Source organism: Ceratotherium simum, chromosome 20 (genome assembly GCF_057802395.1).
Source record: "Ceratotherium simum simum isolate JZ-2026a chromosome 20, ASM5780239v1, whole genome shotgun sequence".
Classification (NCBI taxonomy): domain Eukaryota; kingdom Metazoa; phylum Chordata; class Mammalia; order Perissodactyla; family Rhinocerotidae; genus Ceratotherium; species Ceratotherium simum.
Window position 1 is genome coordinate 21,980,261 of NC_141919.1, and position 20,392 is coordinate 22,000,652.

Genomic DNA, 20,392 nt, shown 5'->3' on the forward strand with positions numbered 1-20,392 from the left:
GAGGAGAGGATGGGAAAGAAGGTCAGATGAATCCATGACCATATGCAAGGGTCACAGGCAAGCACCGTTCTAATTCTAGAACCATTCTCAGTTATTGGTCTTACCGTGGCCCCTGGCCCCATAAGACATGAACCACAACCCTGCTCAGAACAAGCCTAGTATGTTACCTTTAGCTTGCAGAAAACTACAGAGAGGAAGGAGAAGATGGCTGAAAAAAAACAGTCAAAACTGGTAAAAGGCAACATGGCAGTCTGACTTTACCCAACATAGACCCTGCAGCTCATTATACACTCGTTGTAATACACTACAATGCTACAAAACACACCCACTGGCGCCATGGGTTACAACCACCATGGCAATGGCAGGATATCACCAAATAAGGAAAGAAAAGAGGTGGCACCATACTCTCCGATAAGCCTGCCCAGTTCCTCAGAACAATTGTGAATATTCCTCCCCTTCATTACCCTGACCCCTTATAATCGCTGCTTAACCGCCCCAGGAGTGGTGAAGTTTATTTGTGAACTTTGTCCACTTCTCCATTCTTTGGCCATTGAATAAAGCTTATGCTATTGAACGCTCAGCTTTGGTCTTGTCTCAAAGTTGCGACGCTGAACAGAGGAAGAACCCCAAGAGGAAGGAAGGACAAAAGACACTTCCTTGGGTCTCTCCCAGGTGGGGAGAGAGTTCAATTGGTAACAATTGGTAAGTAAGCGGAGCATTTGCAAGGGAAGGAGGTAACAACTTTGAGTTATTAGCTAGGTCCTGAATTCTCCCTCCAGAACTACACTCCAATGCCCTCACCTAGCTCACATTCCTTTGTCATCTATTGGGTCCCAAGTCGCTGCAGTTACTGCTTCTGGAAGGAAAAAAGAAAGATCTTGCTTTGGAAAACAACTGCATCCACACTGGGTCATTTGGTTTGGGAAGGAATGACCATCCTCCCAGCTCCACCTAATAAGGGAGAAGGGGCTTAAGACTTTCAGCCTATCCCATCCCTCATGGCCTCATGAGTCAATGGGTCAGAGACAGTACAAACCCCAACCAAAGTCAAGACTCAAGGAGATGTTTTCAGTTGCTTCTTTCTAAAAAACTTTGTCTCTCATCCTCATAGACAAGGTGGTGTAAGAGAGTGAGGTCTGGAAATCTTGCAGACATTTGTTCCCCCAAATGGAGAGTCTGGAGAGCCAGAGGCAAGGGAGCCTGAGGGAGAGAGTGACACCTTCTAAGGCAGAGCAGAGAGGGAATATCCAGGTCAAGTGATGGATCAAGGTTCACCTGAGGCCAACTCTACTTCAGTTATGTGGGCCAACACATTCCCTTCATTATTTAGGCCCCATTTCAGCTAGTTTTTCCTTATTTGCAGCACAAAGATCCTGACTCACACAATCACTCTGTTAGTCCTGGATAGAGAGCTTGCATTCCTAAATACAGGCACCAACTCAACAAAGAGTTTTCCTCCATGCTAGAATACAAACCACCGATGCAACTGGGGACTCTAAAAGAACTTGGAATTCCAAATGACGAATTTAGTTAAACCTCAAGCAGAAACCTGATCAGAGACGGGACGAACGGATCCCTAGGTCTGGGGTCTACCCTCACCTGTGTAGGGCATAGAGACAGGAGCTGACAAGATTTATTTTCTTTTTTTTTCCTCAGCATGGACATGTTATCCCCAACTCTAACATATTATTTACTAAAGGAACCCATTGTACTTCATCGGTATCTTTTATGTTTCTGGTCATCAATGCTATCTGTCTGAGATTAAAAACTCAGAGAGAGAAGGAATTGTATCTGCTTAACCCACTTTACATGAAATGTAACAGAGAAAAGCTGCTGAAACCTGACACATGTTTTTTTGTCCAGCCACTGCTGGTGATGTTACTACTTCAAGCAGATCCTGAGGCAAGAGTATAAAATTTAAACCTTACCTTGAACCCCAGACATTTTCCTGGAAGTCTTAAGTTAAAGCCAGGAATGGCTTCTTCCAAAGCTTTACTACACAGTAGTGATGTTCAAGGTCAAAATTACAAGACATCTTGGGATTGAAATTAATTACGCTTGTCTGAGGTCATCCACCACCTTTGGGGCAGCATAGGTTCCCACACACACACACCAATTCACACAAATGACTTTCACTCAAGGTACAATCAGAATGTTTTCCTGTTCTCAACAATAAAGAACAGTAAAGAAATTATGAGACTTGGAATCAAGCAATCCGGTACCAGTCTTGACTGCTCTTTTCTTGATGGGTGACCTTGGGAAAGTTACTGAACCTCTCAACATCATATTTTTCCTATAAAATGTCCATGATAGTGCCTGACTCAAATACTTCTGAGGGCTCGTGTGAAAATCGAAGAAGATACTGTAATAGAGTTCACTGTCAATAAAAATGCATTCACCCTCTTCCTCTTTGCTGAGCAGGAAAAACTTTTGGGCACCTTCCTGATTCACCCTCTGCATCCTTCTTAAATATTATTCTTCTCTCAGCCTGATGGGTAAAGTGAAATCAATGCTATTTAGAAATTATTTAAGCAGTGTTCCAACAAGCCCAGCTTAACACTACCCTATGAGGTCAGGGTTTAAAATCCATTTAAAATTTTTTGCGTGTGTGAGAGTTACAAAATCCATTTTGAAATATAAAGTACATGCTCTTTCACTCCAGAAGAACATTCTGGCCTAAGATGATTTATCATTATCCTCCTTCACTTAAAAGCATTGTCAAGTGCCAAGTTTCTCTGGAGGCTTGACAAAACATATGGTTCAGAGTTACACTGGGCTGTTCTATCTTCCTTCTATCTTTTACGCCACCAATAAATCTGACTAATGACCTTGAAGTCGTAGAACTTTTCACTCGAAATGCAAGTCTTCTCCAAGACAAGACTACAGGTACTATATTGATGCCCTGGCTCACCACAGGAAGGAGGCAGTAGACAGGGATTTCAAAGGCCACTTGACTCACCTGAACCCGGCCAGGGTTTATGGATGGTTTGATAAATGCGAGCCTCGATGCTGGGAACCAGAGTCATTCAAAGAGGGTGATGATTCCTGACCTCGATCATAAAGGAAGACCCAGGAGAAGTGCTTTGTTTTGTTTTCAAATAAACAGGATTTGACTATTTTTATCGCCTTTATCAAGGTATAATTTACATAAAATAAAATTCACCAATTTTAAGTGTACAGTTCCATGAGTCTTGACATATATACAGATAGATAGATAGACAGATAGTTTTGTAACTACCACTACAATCAAGATATAAAACATTTTTATCAGCCCCAAAATTAACTCATGCCTCTTTGCAGTAATGAATGGGATTGATTTTTAAATTGTGTAACTATTTTAAGTCACAAGAAAAAAAGGAGGAGGTCATTTAGCCAAACAGACCCTCCAAAAACCAAATTTGAGATTATAAATAAAGGTGGGCCATGAAGTCAAAGTTCCCGTTGGAGAGCAACTGCACACCGCTTAGCATATGCTCTGCACCAGATGGCATTGAAACTCCTGTTTAAAATGGTCTTTAATCCCCAGTCACCCAGGCAGTGTTAAGGGACTTCTTTCAGAACTGGCCAAATCCACCAATAATCAAAATTACTTGCCAAAGTCCAAGGAGTGCCAAGCCAGTGGAAGAGCTGAGACTAGGATGCTGGACACCGGTAACAATGACTATATCTTTCTAGAACAGAACCAAAGAGTGACAAAGGGTCCTTGCAAATGTCGCAGACAGGAGAGAGCAGATTGCTAAAAATGATTTGTCTTTCAGTTCACATGGGAGGGTGATGATGACTATACAGTTTGGAACTCAGTTCACTTAATGCTCATCCAAAATTGTTTTTCTGACCAACTCAGACAGCAGAAACCCAAGATGGCTCTGAACAACTGAACAAAAGATTGTTTATCCAACATCTCCAAAGCTTTTGTAGCTTCTAGTCTTTAACGTTAACAATTTATTCCTCTCACTTCAGCCAATTAATTCATAAGTGCCCTCTACCAAATGTAGGCATGAAATAACTTTCTCATCAGGCACCAACTCTTAGAAACACTGAAGAGCCAGCTTGAATCATTGTCAGCATCCTTTCCAGTAGGTGAACACAAAAGCATAGAGGAAGGCAGTGCTAGGCATCTTCTAAATGTCCTAGGAAGAAATCCATTCCTCAGCCTACTTACCAGGGCAAGAAATAAGGAAGCCTGAGCTTAAGTTCAGGCTGTGGGGAGTTTTTAGTTGTTGACTAGGACACAACTGCTACGTGGTTGCTTCCTTTTATTTCATCTTGATTAGGTTATAATCAATACCCACATATCATTACTAAAAAACTCACTCACTATAAACTTACCTAAAAGTAAATTAAAACCATTAGTCAGGCACAGCCATAGTATACCCAAAGAAGATTGTATAACTATACATCATTCATCTTTGTCTTATCATTCAAGTATACCAGATGCACCAGATGACAGCACCAATAAATTTATTTTGTACAAAAGTCAAAAGGAGCATACTGGTAGTTCATAGTAGTTAACTTTTAAAATTATGTGCTTAGATCTGTGGAGTCCTAGTTACTTTTTCTCCCAAGTAAAAGGTATCCAAAAAGGAAAGAAATCTCATCCATTCATTTAATAAGTGTTTATTGAGAACCTATTCTGTGCCAGACTCTGGATAAAACTTTTGCCTTTGGGTGGCTCACAGGACACTAGGAAACAGATAAGTACATGTTTTCAATGTCTGTGACAATTGTGAAGAGTAAGTTCCATATGCTGCTTTGTGGTGGAGAGAATATGATACCAAAGGAGTACTTTCTAAGAAGGTGATGCTTGACTCAAGCCTTGAAAGATAAGGAAGAACAAAGTGGGATGGGGTGGGGCAAAGGAACACATTTCAAGGAAGAGAGCAAACAGCACATGCAAAGCACAGCAGTGTGAGAGGCCAGTGAATCTGGGGAACTGTAAGCCGCACAAGACATCTAGAGGGCAGGATAAAAATGCAGGCAACAGTGAGTTGTTCACAATCAGGAGATGACGCATGTTTTAGGATCAGGAGATAGGATTCCATTCTGTAGGCTTTGTAAGCCACCAAGAGATTTTAAGCAAGGGAGGGAGATGTGTAGCTTTCTGCCTTAGAACAACTGCCTTTGGGGTGGTCCAGAATACAGAAGGAAGAAGAGGAGATCTGGGGGCAGGTAGACTAGTTCATTGACTATTGCAATAGTCTAAGCAAAAGATTTTGAGAACCTGAACTAGAAAAGTAATACTAGGGATGGAGAGGAAAGAATGATTCAGGAAAAAATTTAAGAGATTTTTCTAACAAGACCCAGTGACTAATGGTACATTGGGAATAAGAGAGAAGTAGAAGCCCAAGATTATTCCAAGGTTTACAACTTGGGTGATTGGTGATTCACCCAGAAAATAAACACAAAAAAGAACAATTTTTAGGGAAAATCAAAAAAGTTGCTATTTACACATATTAAATTTGAATTGTCTATAACAGAGCTGTCTATTAACAGCAATTTGGATATAGAACTAAGGGGCAAAATTTTGTGTGAAGAAAAAAGATGAAAATTAGAAGTGCCTAAAATTGACAAGGGTCTAATATCTAAGATATATAATGAACTCCTGCAAATCCATCCAAAAAAAAAGGAGGAACCCTAAACAGAAAAATGGGCAAAGGACAGGAACAGGCAATTAACAGAAGGAAAGCCCCAAATCTCTCAGACATACAAAGAGATGCTCATGAGTAATATGAAAAATGAAACATCAATACAGCAATTGTATATTACTCTCTATCTATTCCACTGGGAAAAAACCAGACAGCCGGACAACATACAGTGTTGGCCTGGATTTGAAGATGCAGGAACTGGTAGAGGAAGCAGACTCATAAAGCCATTCTAGAGCGCCATCTAACAATATTTGGTCAAATTAGGTCAAATTAAGTACAGACACTCCCTCTGGCCCCAAAATTCTGCTCCTGGATACACATCGCAAAGAAATTCTCACACAAATTCCAGGGGGCGCTATGCAGCACTCTTCATTGTGGCAGGAAGTAAGAGGCAGCCTGAGTGTTCATTGCTGAGGGAATAGAGAGGTGAAGTGTCACGGATGTACACGATGGAGTACTATGCAGTTAGAAACAACACACTAAACGCACACATAGCAATTGAGAGGATCTTAACACATAGTCTTTAGTGGAAGAAAGTAAGAAACCAAATACAATCTATTATACAGTACTAGTCACAACAATTTAAAATACACGCAAATGGGAACCCTCATACACTGCTGGTGGGAATGCAAACTGGTGCAGCCACTATGGAAAACAGTATGGAGATTTCTCAAAAAATTAAAAATAGAAATAGAAATATGATCCAGCTATTCCACTTCTGGGTATTTATCCAAAGAACATGAAAACACCAATGCAAAAAGATATATGCACTCCTGGGGCCAGCCCGGTGGTGCAAGCAGTTAAGTGCGCGCACTCCGCTGTGGCGGCCCAGGGTTTGCCGGTTCGGATCCCGGGCGCACACCGATGCACCGCTCAGCAAGCCATGCTGTGGCGGCGTCCCATATAAAGTGGAGGAAGATGGGCACGGATGTCAGCCCAGGGCCAGTGTTCCTCAGCAAAAATAGGAGGATTGGCAGATGTTAGCTCAGGGCCAATCTTCCTCACAAAAAAAAAAAAAAGATATACGCACTCCTATGTTCATTGCAGCATTATTCACAATAGCCAAGACTTGGAAGCAACATAAGTGCCCATCAATGGAAGAATGGATAAAGAAGATATGGTGTATATATATATATACACACACACACACACATACATATACACACAAGGGAATACTACTCAGCGATAAAAAAGATGAAATTGTGCCATTTGCGACAACATGGATGGACCTTGAGGGTATCACACTAAGTGAAATAAGTCAAACAGAAAAATACAAATACCATATGATTTCACTCATACGTGGAAGATTAAAAAACACACACATAGATACAGAGAACAAATTGGTGGTTATCAGAGGGGAAGCAGGTGCGGGGAGGGCGAGAGGGGTAAAGGGGCACATATGTACGGTGATGGATGGAAACTAGACTCTTGGTGGTGAACACAATGCAGTCTATACAGAAGCCGAAATATAATGATGTACATCTGAAATTTACATAATGTTATAAACCAATGTGACCTCAATAAAATAAAAAAATACACACAAATAAAACAACAATATACACAAACAAAAGGATACCCAATAAACACCTTTTTATGGTTATCTATGGGGGGAAGGTAATCAGAGAAGAGAGAAATACATTATTTTTTTAATAAGAAGAAATGAGTCTCCCATGGGACAAATTATGAAAGAATTATTCAATTACGAGTATGATTAACTCAACTCTCTACACCTGAGGTCCAGAAAAGAAGGGAGAGGATGCGACTGGAAGATAAACAAGTAGAGATGACCAAAAATATTGGCCATGTGCTAGTCATGCTGGCTAGTCTTTTCCCTCTTCTACTCTAGAGATCCCATTTCCTCACTGCCCATCTCGGCCCTGTTCTCTTCTCGAGGAGGCTGAGATCCACAGGTTGCCTTCTGGCTTCCAGGTGGGCTTGGTCCATCAGAGGCATCAGCAGGAGATTGGCGGGTGGGAAAAGAGAGATGCTGGGGTATTCATATCTCCTTGATCAGTTCAGTTCCTGTTTGACAGCCCGTCTTTCACAACTCCAGACCTCACCAGGCTCTGGTTACCCTGATCCCTCCCCTTGACCCCTCAGTCCCAGGGGAATTAACAGCTTTCTGTTATTGTGAGTCCTGGGGTGCCTCTCCATCTCTTCTTGATTTTTTTCTTTTCCTTAATTAATTTCTCCCATACTTCCATGGACCAGATTATTAAGTTACTACTATTAAATTCTCTTCAGTAAACCTCTTTTCAGGGTGCCATCTTTTTCTGCCTTGACCCGGACTTAATTAGCTATGGAGAGTTTCAGAGCAATAACTACTATGATAAAGGTGGTATCTTTTTTTTTTTTCTTTTAATATAGGCTACACTTAAACATATTTATCTGCTGGGGCAAAATACTTCCTATCATTCTATAGCAGAAGCAATGTATGAGAGACTGGGTAATCACATATTAGCTCACAACACTCTCTCCCATCACTGTTGTGCATCATGACTGGTCTTGGAGACAAAACAGAGCAGATCTAAAGGATGAAGCAAGGACCAAGGTCATTGTAGATCAGGAGATACTTGCATACTTGCAGGATTAACACTATCTGGATTCCAATGACCAGCTGAATATGTTGAAGATAAAGCTACAGTACATATTTCAGATTGGGGATTGGCAACAAATAGCTATAGACTTCATCCTAAAAAAATAAGTATTTTCACATGTGTTATGGCCATTTCTAATCCCAGTATCATAGCCAGGTCCAGCTGCATGTTTCTGATCTCTGGTCCTACCCATAACCTCCCCAGAGAATCCTTCCCTGGCTACCCTATCTAAGCAGGATGCTCCATACCCACCAATCATTACTGCATCAAGTTCATTTCCCCTGAGCATGTGTTACAATTTGTATTTATATATTTTTTCTTTACTTGTTACTGTCTTCTCCACTAGACCGTGAGTTCCACCAGGGCAATGGATAGTTGTCTAGGACCTAGAAGACCCTTAATAAAGATTTCTTGAGTGAATAAATGGTGAACAACAGGGGTGGCACAAAGAACAAATAAAATAGAGGGTAGAAGAGTATTAATTCCCTTCACCACCGTATTTGTGGGTGGTGGACCTTATATGGCCTCCCTTTTGTAGTCAAAACAATTTTCAGATCTGGCTCCCTTGCAGCGTATTCAAGGATGCTAGCCTTGTTTGAGGCTGTAAATATCTCTAATGAGGAGGGCTCAAATCTGTGTGTGTTTGCCTTCTTTTGCACAGCATGCGGCACGGCCCCAAGCACAGATGAACACTTTATAAATATTATTGAAGGATGATGACTTGGAGGATTATTTAATACCTCTGCATGGGGTGGAGACACGCTTCGGGCCACAAACTTACTTTGAATGTGCTTTACTTCTCAAAGCATTTGAACCAAAATGATTTCAGCAACACAGACTCATCTGTAACCAAAAATCAGACACATTCAGAATGATAAAGCCCGAAAAGAATACCATTTCCAAGGCTGAAACTATATTCTTCTGGGGTAAATGGAATCCTTGTCTTAGTGACACTGTAAGAGTAGAAATTCAAAACACTGAAAGTCCTCCCTCAGGGAACAACAATTATCTGTGAATAATGAAAGTTTGTCTGAATAATTCATCAGTTTCAAGGGTGCAGGCCCCCCTTATTCTAGAATCCCAGGAGTTTAGTCAAGTGCACAATTTAATGTGTCTCAACTGCTCAGCTGTCATTCTCCCAGGGCCTGGCATTGATGGGCACATTCCTATGATTTTATTAATTAAAAAAAAAAAAAAAACCTGTATGGGAAACCACTGTCAAGATAAATTTTGAAGCTGCATTTATTTTATCTAAGAAGAGGGAAGCTTACAAAGTGTCCGTCATGAGACTCCACCTGGGAGCTATACAACAGATCAAGTGCCCAAAACAAATCACATCAGAGCCCCACAGAATTCTGAATCCCCACCAGCAAGCATGAATAATCCTTTTAAATGGTCACTTACATATCAGAACAGCTCCTTTGTGAAATTTCTAAGCAAGGCCTCCGGTTTCTAACTGAAAAAGAGATTTATTGGGAAGGGAGCATCAAGTGCAATCAAGAACTACTGGGAAATTTCCACAAGAAAAGAGGACAAATGGTTTTTGTTGTCAGAACGAAACCAGCCTCTCCTGGCCAGGGTTTGGAAAGTTGCTGGCTACCCCACAGGAGAGTTGGGCAATATTTTCAACTGGTTTCTCAGGGGCCATCCTGATCAAGTTGCAGTTACTGGGCAGATGCAACAGTAAATTAAATCAGAAGACCTAGTTTCACTTTCTTATTAGCTGTGCAACCTTGTATAAGTCACTTAACCTCTCTGATAATTGGTTCAACAATTTTAATATGTTGAGAAAAAGGCCTACCCAATTACCTCACTAAATTATTGCAAAGATCAAATGAGATCAAATGTATGAAAGTTCTTTCTAAATCATAAGACTCTGTATAAGTGAAAGGTGCTATTATTAAATACACTTCCACAATATTAAATAACCTCCATAGCACTCAGGATCCTATATGACTCTGAGCTCTCAATTTCTAGAGATGGTCCCATTTTTGTCTTGTTCTCTACAGTTTTACTGATTTTTTTTTTTTTAAAGAAAGGCTACAGGCAAAGGCAAATGGAAAAAATGTGGGCTCATACATGTTTGTATGTATGTAGCTACTCTTTGGTGCTGCTAGGCAAGAATTTTAAACTGAGGTTAGTTCATCATCACGGACTTGATCTCAATATTACCTGAGGGAGACAAGTAAAGGGGGGGCATTCAAAAGATACGTGATTATTCTCCCCTCCGGTGGAAAAATACAAGGTCAACTTACAAAAATCAGTTATATTTTTAATTACTAGCAGCAAACAACTGGAAAATTAAATTTATAAAACTATTTCATTTACAACAGCATCAAAATATATAAAATACTCAGGAATAAATTTAACAAAAATTGTGTAAGACCTCTACACTAAATTACAAAACATAGGTAAGAGAAATTAAAATACGAAGTAGGTAAGAGAAATTTAAAAAAACTAAATAAATTGAGATATATACCACATTCATGGACTGGAAATCTCAAGAGACAAAGATAGACAAATAGATCAATGGAACAGAACAGAGAATCTTTGCAATAGACCCACATATACAGGGTCAACTGATTTTTAACAAATGCCCTAAGGGAAGAGGAAATTCTTTTCAATAAATTGGGTTAGAACAACTGGATATGGGGAAAAAGTGAACTTTGACCCCTGCCTTACACCACACACAAAAATTAATTCAAAATGATCATAGACTTATATGTAAAAATTAAAACTACAACAATTCTAGAAGAAAACAAGGGAAAAACATCTTTCCGACCTTGGGGTAAGCAAAGATTTCTTATAGAGGACAAAAAAGTATATACTAACACAAGAAAAATATAATAAATTGGACTTCATCAAAATTTAAAACTTATGCTCATCAAAAGACACCATGAGAATATGAAAAGACAGGCAATAGGCAGGGAGAAAATATTTGTAATACATATATCTGACAAAAGACTTATTACCCAGAATATATAAAGAACTTCTATAAGACAATAACAAAAAGACAAACAACCGAATCTTTTAGTTGAGCAAATACATTTGGAAGAGGTACATAACAAAAAAGTTACACAAACAGACAATAAGCATATGAAAATGAGCTCAACATCATTAGTTATTAGGATGATGCAAATCTAAGCCAAAATGAAATAATATTTTGCACTCACTAGACTGGCTAAAATAAAAGACTGACAACACCAAATGCTGATGAGGATACGAAGCAACTAGAACTCTCATACATTGCAAATAAGAGTGTAAAATGGAAAATAGTTTGGCAGTTTTTTGTAAAATTAAACATACATCTACCCTACAATCAGCATTCTATTCCTATATATTTACCCAGGAGAAATAAAGATGGGTCCAGAAAAGATTTGTATAAGAATGCTCTTAGCAGCATGACTCGTAATAGCTAACAACTGAAAACAACCCAACCCAAACGTCCATCAACAGGAAACTGGACAATAAATTGTGATATATTCATACTTGGTATACTACATAGCAACAAAAAGAAATGAAATACCGACAGATGCAATGGATGTGGATGAACTAAAAAATATGTATTAAGTAAAAAACACTAACCAACGAGTACTTAGTACATGATTCTGTTTATGTGAAGTCCAAGAACAGGTAAAACCTAAATATGGCAATAGAAATTATGACAATGGTTGCCTATGGGGAATTGGAAAGAGGCAAAAGGGAACTTTTTCGGGTGATGAGAATGTTCTATATCTTAATCTGGGTGGTTGTTACACAGATGTATACATTTTTCAAAACTCACTGAGTTGTACCCTAAAGATTACTCATTTCACTGTGTATAGATTTTACCTCATGAATGATCGAATGAATGAATAACACCATAAGGAAATAACCACACAAATCCAGAATTTGGGATTCTGCAGGACAACTGGTCAGGTCTCTTCAAAACTTATTGTCATTAAGTGAAAGAGAAAAGGATTGTGTTATATTATAAAAGACTTAAGAGATATAACAGCTAGATGCAACATGTGGTCTTGGATGGAATGCTGCTTTGGGCAAACCATCCATTAAAGATATTTTGGGGACACTTGGGGGAAATTTGAATATAATCTTAGTTTTAGATGACATAAAAAGGTATTAATACAAAGTTGGAGATTGTTGATGGAAAAGAAAAAGCAAGTTACAAAGCAATATGTACTTTCAGATTTCTTTTTGGTATTACAAAAAGGCAAATATATATTATGAATATTACATATATTATATTATGTATATTACATATGATTTATAATTATACATGTTCATATGTATAGAAAGAGATCCAAAAGGGAATATACATTTATCCATTAACATAGGTAACTCAGGGAGAGGGATATGGTGTTTATATTTTCTTATTTTTGTGTTTTCTAACCTTCCACCATGCACAAGTATTGCTTCCATAATAACACATGTTGCTTGAAAATATTAGACTCTGAAATTCACTGTTTTATAAGACAAGGTAAAAGATGGTAAGGATGATAGGGCAAGGAGAAAGAAAGCAAACACTGTTTGATCTACTAAGTGAACCTCCTCTTGGGCACTGTGCATGCATATCTCATTTCATCCTCACAACAAACCTATAATATATCATCCTTATTTTACAGAGCTAATGAGGATACAAGCTGGCATTTAAACATAATATTATCTGACCTCAAAACCCATGTCCTTTCCACCTCACTTACATATTTAGTAAGTTTGCTTATTAAACATTTATGAAGTATTTACTTTGCACCAGGCACTCCATTAAATATTTTACATGAATCATTTCATTCCTACCTCCTAACAATCCATGTGATGATGATACTATTATTCTCCTCATTTCATTTTAAAGATAAGAAACTAAGCACAAAGATCAAATAAGTCTCCCAAGTTCCCACAGCTAAGAAATGGCAGAACCAAGAATCAAGTTCAGGCCACTTGATTATTCATGCTCCTACCCAGGATGCTACGCCATGTCTCTAAGTTCCCATGCTTTCAACAAGTTCCCAATGGAGCAGGAAAGAATGAGTGACAGCTACCAGCAAAGAGGACACGGACACCAGAGGCCCACCATGAAGTTTTTCATGGTAACATCCTTGCTTACCTGTCCAGGGCCGTGCTGGTGGGCATACTCCTCCCAAACCCTCGGACCCCCATCTGACGGAAATACGGAATGCAAGAGAGGTTGGCGGCAATGATGGCCAGGGAGTCGGACGGGCTCACAAAGAAGCCGTTTTGGCCTAGGATCATATAACGGTCCTGTGGGAAAGAATGTGTGAAAATGATCAGACAGAGGCATCTGCTGCCAGCAGCCCATTTCCATAACCATCACAAGCCACTTGACCACCATCCTGGGTTTAAACAACCTAAAACAACTTGAAGGAGGCCAAAGAAGGCATGGGAAACCTTTTAAATCCCTGAATATTGTAAATCTCAGGATCCAGATGCAACCAGGAATGCGTCCTACTTGTTGAAATGTGGATGACTACCTCAGGTTACGGTGGCCTCCGTGTTCTCAATTCACACTTTCCCTCCAACATAATAGAGAACAGGAGTTATTGCTGAAATGGCTGGTTCCTTAACATGGTGCTTTCAACAAAACCAGCTATAAATAAAGATTTATTGCACCAATACTTTTTTAAAAGAAATAACCTCTTTATAACATAATGCTTACCTGGAAATAAGAAAAGTCACGGCTATTTAATTGCAATACTTAGCCATTAAACAGAAGAGCAGACGCAGAGCCAGTTAGGGTTCGTATGCCCCATACACGTCAGCCCCAGATGTGTTCATTAATTCTCTGGTTTCCAACGTTTGGCTCATTATGTGGTAAAAAGGTCAGCAGGTGGCAAACTTTCCTACTTACCCCGTCAGCATCAAATGCAGCTCCAAACCCATATTCCCCTCCTTTCATAGCTTCCAAAAGGGTTGTTGCATATGTCAGGTTTGGGTCAGGATGCTGTCCTCCAAAATCTTCCAGGGGAACACAGTTTATTGCAGAATTGGCTGGGGCCCCCAGCTCATCACACAGGACTTTTCTCACATAGGGTCCCATAACTAAAAAAAGATACACACTAATGTGAAATCTTTGCAGAACTCCCCAAGGGTGTTTTTTCTGGTTATAACAAAAAAGACCATTTAATAGCACAGAAAAAAAAAAAAAAGATAAATTCTACAAGCTTTTTCAAGACACAACACAGAGTAATATTTACTTCAAGTACTATTCCTTGGGCATCTACACGTGTCAGTTACGGGGCCAGTCACGGTATTAGGCATAGGAAGATGTATTCAATAATTCAGTTATATGAAATTTTTCTCTAAAACTTTTCTAAAATGTTGCCAGAAAGAAATCAACTACCTAATAAAGACTCATTGTATTAAAAGCTTTAGCTAAATATATGCAAAAGCACTAAAAGGCTCTAGCAATGTTCTTTGTCTCTGCAATCGTTTTAACTCTGCCAAGTGTATAATTAAACACTGTAAACCACTGAAGCATATAAAACTAAGCACGCTTTACAAAATAAATGCTAGGGAATAGTGGTTTCCAGTTCAACACACATTTATGGAGGGCCTAACATGAAACTCCAACGTTAGGAATGGAGGGGATCATATTCAAGGGCCTAAAATACACAGTCCTGCATTACTGGGCTCTTCATCTAGGAGTGGGGTGAGCCAACCACAGGTGAGTGACTGCAAGGGTGAGACAAGTGCCATTCAATGTATATTTATGAAATTAGATCCAGTGGCTTAAGAGAAGGAATGACCACAGGTAAGGCTTCAGGAAAAAGGCAGCATTTCTAGGGGGACTTGAATAAAGAATATAAATTTGACAAGTGTGCAGAGTGGGGATGCCATCCAAAAAGAAAGAACACTATAAGTGAGGGAATGGAACCTGAGGTAAAACACGTAGCACATTGGGGGGCGGGTAGGTAATCTTGTTGGCTTAAATATGTGTAAATTATTGCCTTCTGAAATTGAAAAGACTGACAATACCAAGTGCTGGTGAGGACAGAGAGAAACTGGAGCTCTCATACTTTGCTGGTGGTGCAAATGGTACAGACATGTTGGAAAACAGTTTGGCAATTTCTTATAAAGTTAAACATACACTTATCATATGATCCAGCGATCTCACTCCTAGATATTTGTCCAAGACAAATGAAATCATATAGCCCCATAAAGACTTGTTCACAAATGTTTATCGCAGCTTTGTTTGTAGTAGCCAAAACCTAGAAATAACCCTGATTATATCAACTGGTGAAAGGATAAACAAACTGTGGTCATCCACACAATGAAATACTACTCAGCAATAACAAGGAATAACCACTGCCATATACGGCAACATGAATGCATCTATGAAACATTACGCTTAGTTAAAGAAGTCTGAAGCAAACAGCTGCTTGTATTTATATGGATTCCTGGAAAAGGCAAAACTATGGGGGCAGAAAGCAGATGAGTGATTGCCAGAGGCTAGGGGTAGGAGGAAGGTTTGACTACAGAGAGCCACAAGGGAACTGAGGGAAATATTCTATGTCTTGAGTGTCATAGTGGTTACATAACTATGTATGTTTGTCAAATTTCGTCAAATTGTATACCTACGAGGTGTCAATCTTACTGTATATCAACTATACCTCAGTAAACCTGACATTAAAAAAAGATGTGGGGCCGGCCCCGTGGCTTAGCGTGGCTTAAGTGCACGCGCTCCGCTACTGGCGGCCCGGGTTTGGATCCCGGGCGCACACCGACGCACCGCTTCTCCGGCCATGCTGAGGCCACGTCCCACATACAGCAACTAGAAGGATGTGCAACTATGACATACAACTATCTACTGGGGCTTTAGGGGAAAAAAAGGAGGAGGATTGGCAATAGATGTTAGCTCAGAGCCAGTCTTCCTCAGCAAAAAGAGGAGGATTAGCGTGGATGTTAGCTCAGGGCTGATCTTCCTCACAAAAAAAAAATTAAAAAATTAACAAAAAAGTAAAAAAAGATGTGGCATTCACGAAACATGAATAGGAAAACTATTTTTAAAAAGAGATTATTTGGAAAACAAAAAAAATTGGGGGAAGTTAAAAATATGATAGTGGAACTGAAAAACTTAACATTAGAACTTGGAGATAAAATTGAGGAAATCTCCCAGAAAGTAGCACAAAACAAAGAGAAGAGAAATGGGTGGTGGGGAGAGAATAGGATAATTAAAAGATCAATCCAGTAGGGCCAATATCTAAACAATAGCCATTCTGGAAAGAAAGGAAAGAGAAAATAATGGAAGAAATCATCCAACAAGTAATTCAAGAAAATTTCCCAGAATTAAAGGACAGAAGTTTCCAGATTAAAAGGATCCTCCAAGTGTCCAGCACAATAGAGGAAAATAGTTCCACACTAGGATTCATCATTACAAAAGGTAGGGACACTGAAGATAAGTCGAAGGCCCTAAAAGCATCCAGTGTAAAGAAAGAAAGATTTCATACAATGGATTAAAAATCCGAATAGCATCAGATTTCTCAAGTTCAATACGAATGGCTATAAAACAATGGATCAATGTCCTCAAACTTCTGAAGGAAAATAACATCCAACCTAGATTTCTATATCCAGACAAATATCAATTAAGAGTGAGCACAAAAAAAAGACATTTTCAGATATGCGATGACTTAAAACATTTATGTCCTGTGAGCTTTCTGTCACAGAGTTCCTGGAGAAGGAGTTCTCCAAAATGTAGGAGTAAACCAAAAAAAATGTAGGACAAAGGCTCCAGAAACAGGAGAGTCAACATAAGAGAGGGATAAAGGGAATTACTAGAATGATGATAAGAGAACGTTGCAGGATGATAGCAGGCTCAGAGAGCAACCAGTGCAGAGCAGAGCAGATCAGAGGTCTCCAGGAAAATGGAGAGAAGATTTAAACTGGGAGAATATGGGGGTCAATAGCGGCAAATACACTTAACAAACACTAAGCAATGAGAAAATAAGACAATTACTAATTCCAAGGAAAGAAAAAAGTACTGTAAAGAAAATGTAATTATAGTGTTTTGCATGGCTCAGGAGTGTATGATAATGTAGACACTGGATACTGGTCTTACCAAAATGATGACATAATTAGTTTAAGGAAGTGTGCTTGGATTTAGTGAGCGGATAGGGTGAAAAAGAGCTACAACATCATTTTCTATAGTATGAAGTCAATAAAGCCCAAAACTGAAAAATCAACAAGGAGCAGTATATTCATGGTATTTAGTAATAGGGAGATAAATACTTAAAAAAAAAAGCTAAAAGAGTTTTTAAAAAAGAAGGTTGCCTCTGGAAAGTAGATAATCAGGGGAAGGAGTTGGGGATGAATTTTTTCATAATAAATTTTGAACTAGTTGAGTGTTTAAACTATGTGCATGTACTGTGATCAAAATATTTTTTTAATGACTACAGTTTTTACATATCCACTCCATACTCCAACAGGCATAGTCTCAAACTCATTTGTTCAACCTTTGTTTTCATTTGCATCAAAAGAGAAATTAGAGCCCTGAAGTTTTCCTGAGCATTCTAAATATCTCAACATATACATGTTGTGTCAATATCTATGAATCCAACCTTCCTGGTAATCCCAGAAACTCAAAATGTATAGAGGTCTCCTGGACATTTCTTGCCCATCAATGGTAGAAGACCGTGACCTTACCTCCATGCATCGCATCAACTCGGATCTTAAGTTGGCCCGGCCCGGTCAGCAAACTCTTAATGGCGTTAAAGTCAAAGATGGTCCGAAGGAGGTTGAGATAGATATCCACTGGGTCCACTATCTCCACTAACAATGGGAAACAAAGGGAAACATCAATGACCATATCCACGAAAGATACTTGGAAGCATAAAAAAAGAATCACTACTCTAATAGCATGAAATTCTGATCACAGTCCCATCAAAATCCCACATACTATGTGGGAAGTGAAGTGTCCATTTGTAGACAAAATCACAAATTAAGGCACAATCAAGATGTTACAACTTTTTCAGGTGATTAACGGATATAAATAATATCAAGTTATAAATTCTTCTTTGCAGGTGAAAAATCAACCACAAGAATAAAGTAGTGAAGACAAAACTGTGTCCTGTTATCCTTACTCCCACCTTCTCTCCTCCACCTCCCTCCCCCAAAATGCACACACCTCAATGCTAAGAGACATCTTGGCACACTCAGTTGCCTCTCCCGTGGAGGTTGGCCAAAGAATGACTCAGCTGGTGTGAAACAAATCAAGGAATGACCTCAGCACTGACCCCTATTTTCCAAATGCCATTGTGCCAACTAGATCTGGGTTCAGAAATGGTCATGAAGGATATATTCCTGAGTTTGCATGAAGTCTCTTGCATGCCCAATCTAGTACCAGTTTCATGTTCTCCATGTTCTCCAGTGTCCAGCACCACCCAATGACCAGGAATCCAAAACAAGTCTTTTCCATTTATTTGACTGATACATAAAACCCAGAATACATTACATTTTTCAAACTTGGCAATTAGTACATAATTAATACTCAGAAAGTACTTTTCCTAGAAGTAGTAAATATTTGACTCTTTAGGCCTTGGTTTTTAAATTCATAGTTAAATTTTGAAAATCGTATATACTGTTTTTCAAATTTTTCAAACACATATTACTTTGGAATCCTGAAATGCTTAAACTCCACCAAAGATATTACCAAACCACTTTTAATAATTTTCAGTAAATCCAGGTGCAATATGAATGAGATTTTAATATGTAATATGAAACTATCCCTTCATCTGGTCAAAGACACATCTAAAAGTATTTTTCCTTGCACTTAAATCAATGCAGTATGCATGTCCATTCAAATATAATATAATTGCTTTTTACGGAACACAGATAGTTCTTAATCATCTTTTGACATGAGGAGGATATTAATCTATAAAATAAAGTAATTAAAATTAATCTATATGAACTGTTCACCTAAGAAGGGTTAAAATGGTAAACTTTATGTTATGTATATTTTACCACAATAAAAAAATTAATCTAGAAAATAAAAGGTTATGTCCTGAATACGTTAGAAGTTAGAAGTTTATACTCTGCAGTATAGGATAATATTTTTGGCAATTTCATTCTGGTTCTTTCATTCTTGAACCACTTGTCTAAACACATTTGGTATTTATAGCAGATAACACATAGTATCAAACAGAAATGTGAAAAACAAGGAAGCAAGTAGAATTCAGTGAAATTTGAAAGTTCACCTCCCATAGTTCATCCTCTTGATCCTTTAAGTGAAATGCCAAGGATTGACTTGTTTCCAATTAACTCAAGCCTTGCTCGACACTTTAAACAGCAAGAGAACAGCACATAAATTATCCCAAAAAGCTATCTCCAAATTCCTCTTGGGAGCCAGGGAATCTTTCTAACCACCTCCTGGAATCTGTAGTATTTTAGAAAACTCATCAAACCAGCAATGTGGCTGCAGCAATGGGCCTGAATCTCAGCTCACCAAAAATCTAGGTCTCTTGGACAACTAATAAAATGGTGAAGATATCAAAAATAAATAAATAAATATAACTTCTTCCTGATGGTGAAGCCTGATTTTTCTCAGTCATCTTATTGTCCAGTCCTTCCAAACATATGTAATCAAGCACATTTAAATCATTTTGTTTATATCAGGGAAATGCAAATCAAAACTACAATGAGATATCACCTCACGCCCGTCAGAATGGCTATAATTAACACGACAGGAAACAACATGTGTTGGAGAGGTTGTGGAGAGAAGGGAACTCTCATACACTGCTGGTGGGAGTGCAAACTGGTGCAGCCACTATGGAAAACAGTATGGAGATTCCTCAAAAAATCAACGATAGAACTACCATATGATCCAGCTATTCCACTGTTGGGTATTTATCCAAAGAACTTGAAAACACCAATTTGCAAAGGTACATGCAACCCTGTGTTCATTGCAGCCTTATTCACGATAGCCAAGACTTGGAAGCAACCTAAGTGCCCATCAAGGGATGAATGGATAAAGAAGCTGTGGTATATATACACAATGGAATACTACTCAGCCATAAGAAACGACGAAATCCAGCCATTTGTGACAACATGGATGGACATTGAGGGTATAATGCAAAGTGAAATAAGTCAGAGGGAGAAGGTCAAATACCGTATGATTTCCTTCATTAAGTAGTAGATAATAAC

The 20,392-nt window shown here is 38.8% G+C and overlaps 1 protein-coding gene across 2 annotated transcripts in view; it reads right to left on the minus strand.

Annotated features, from left to right (window-relative positions):
• Positions 1 to 20,392, minus strand: part of PGM5 (phosphoglucomutase 5) — a 176,938-nt gene that overhangs the window by 129,005 nt on the left and 27,541 nt on the right. For both annotated transcript variants that reach the window (XM_004440642.3, XM_087444517.1), the window contains exons 4-6: positions 17,897 to 18,022; positions 14,106 to 14,296; positions 13,344 to 13,498 (exon numbers count right to left, since the gene is read on the minus strand). In XM_004440642.3, the coding sequence (XP_004440699.1) occupies positions 13,344 to 13,498; positions 14,106 to 14,296; positions 17,897 to 18,022 (472 nt within the window). The remainder of the gene's footprint in view (positions 1 to 13,343; positions 13,499 to 14,105; positions 14,297 to 17,896; positions 18,023 to 20,392) is intronic.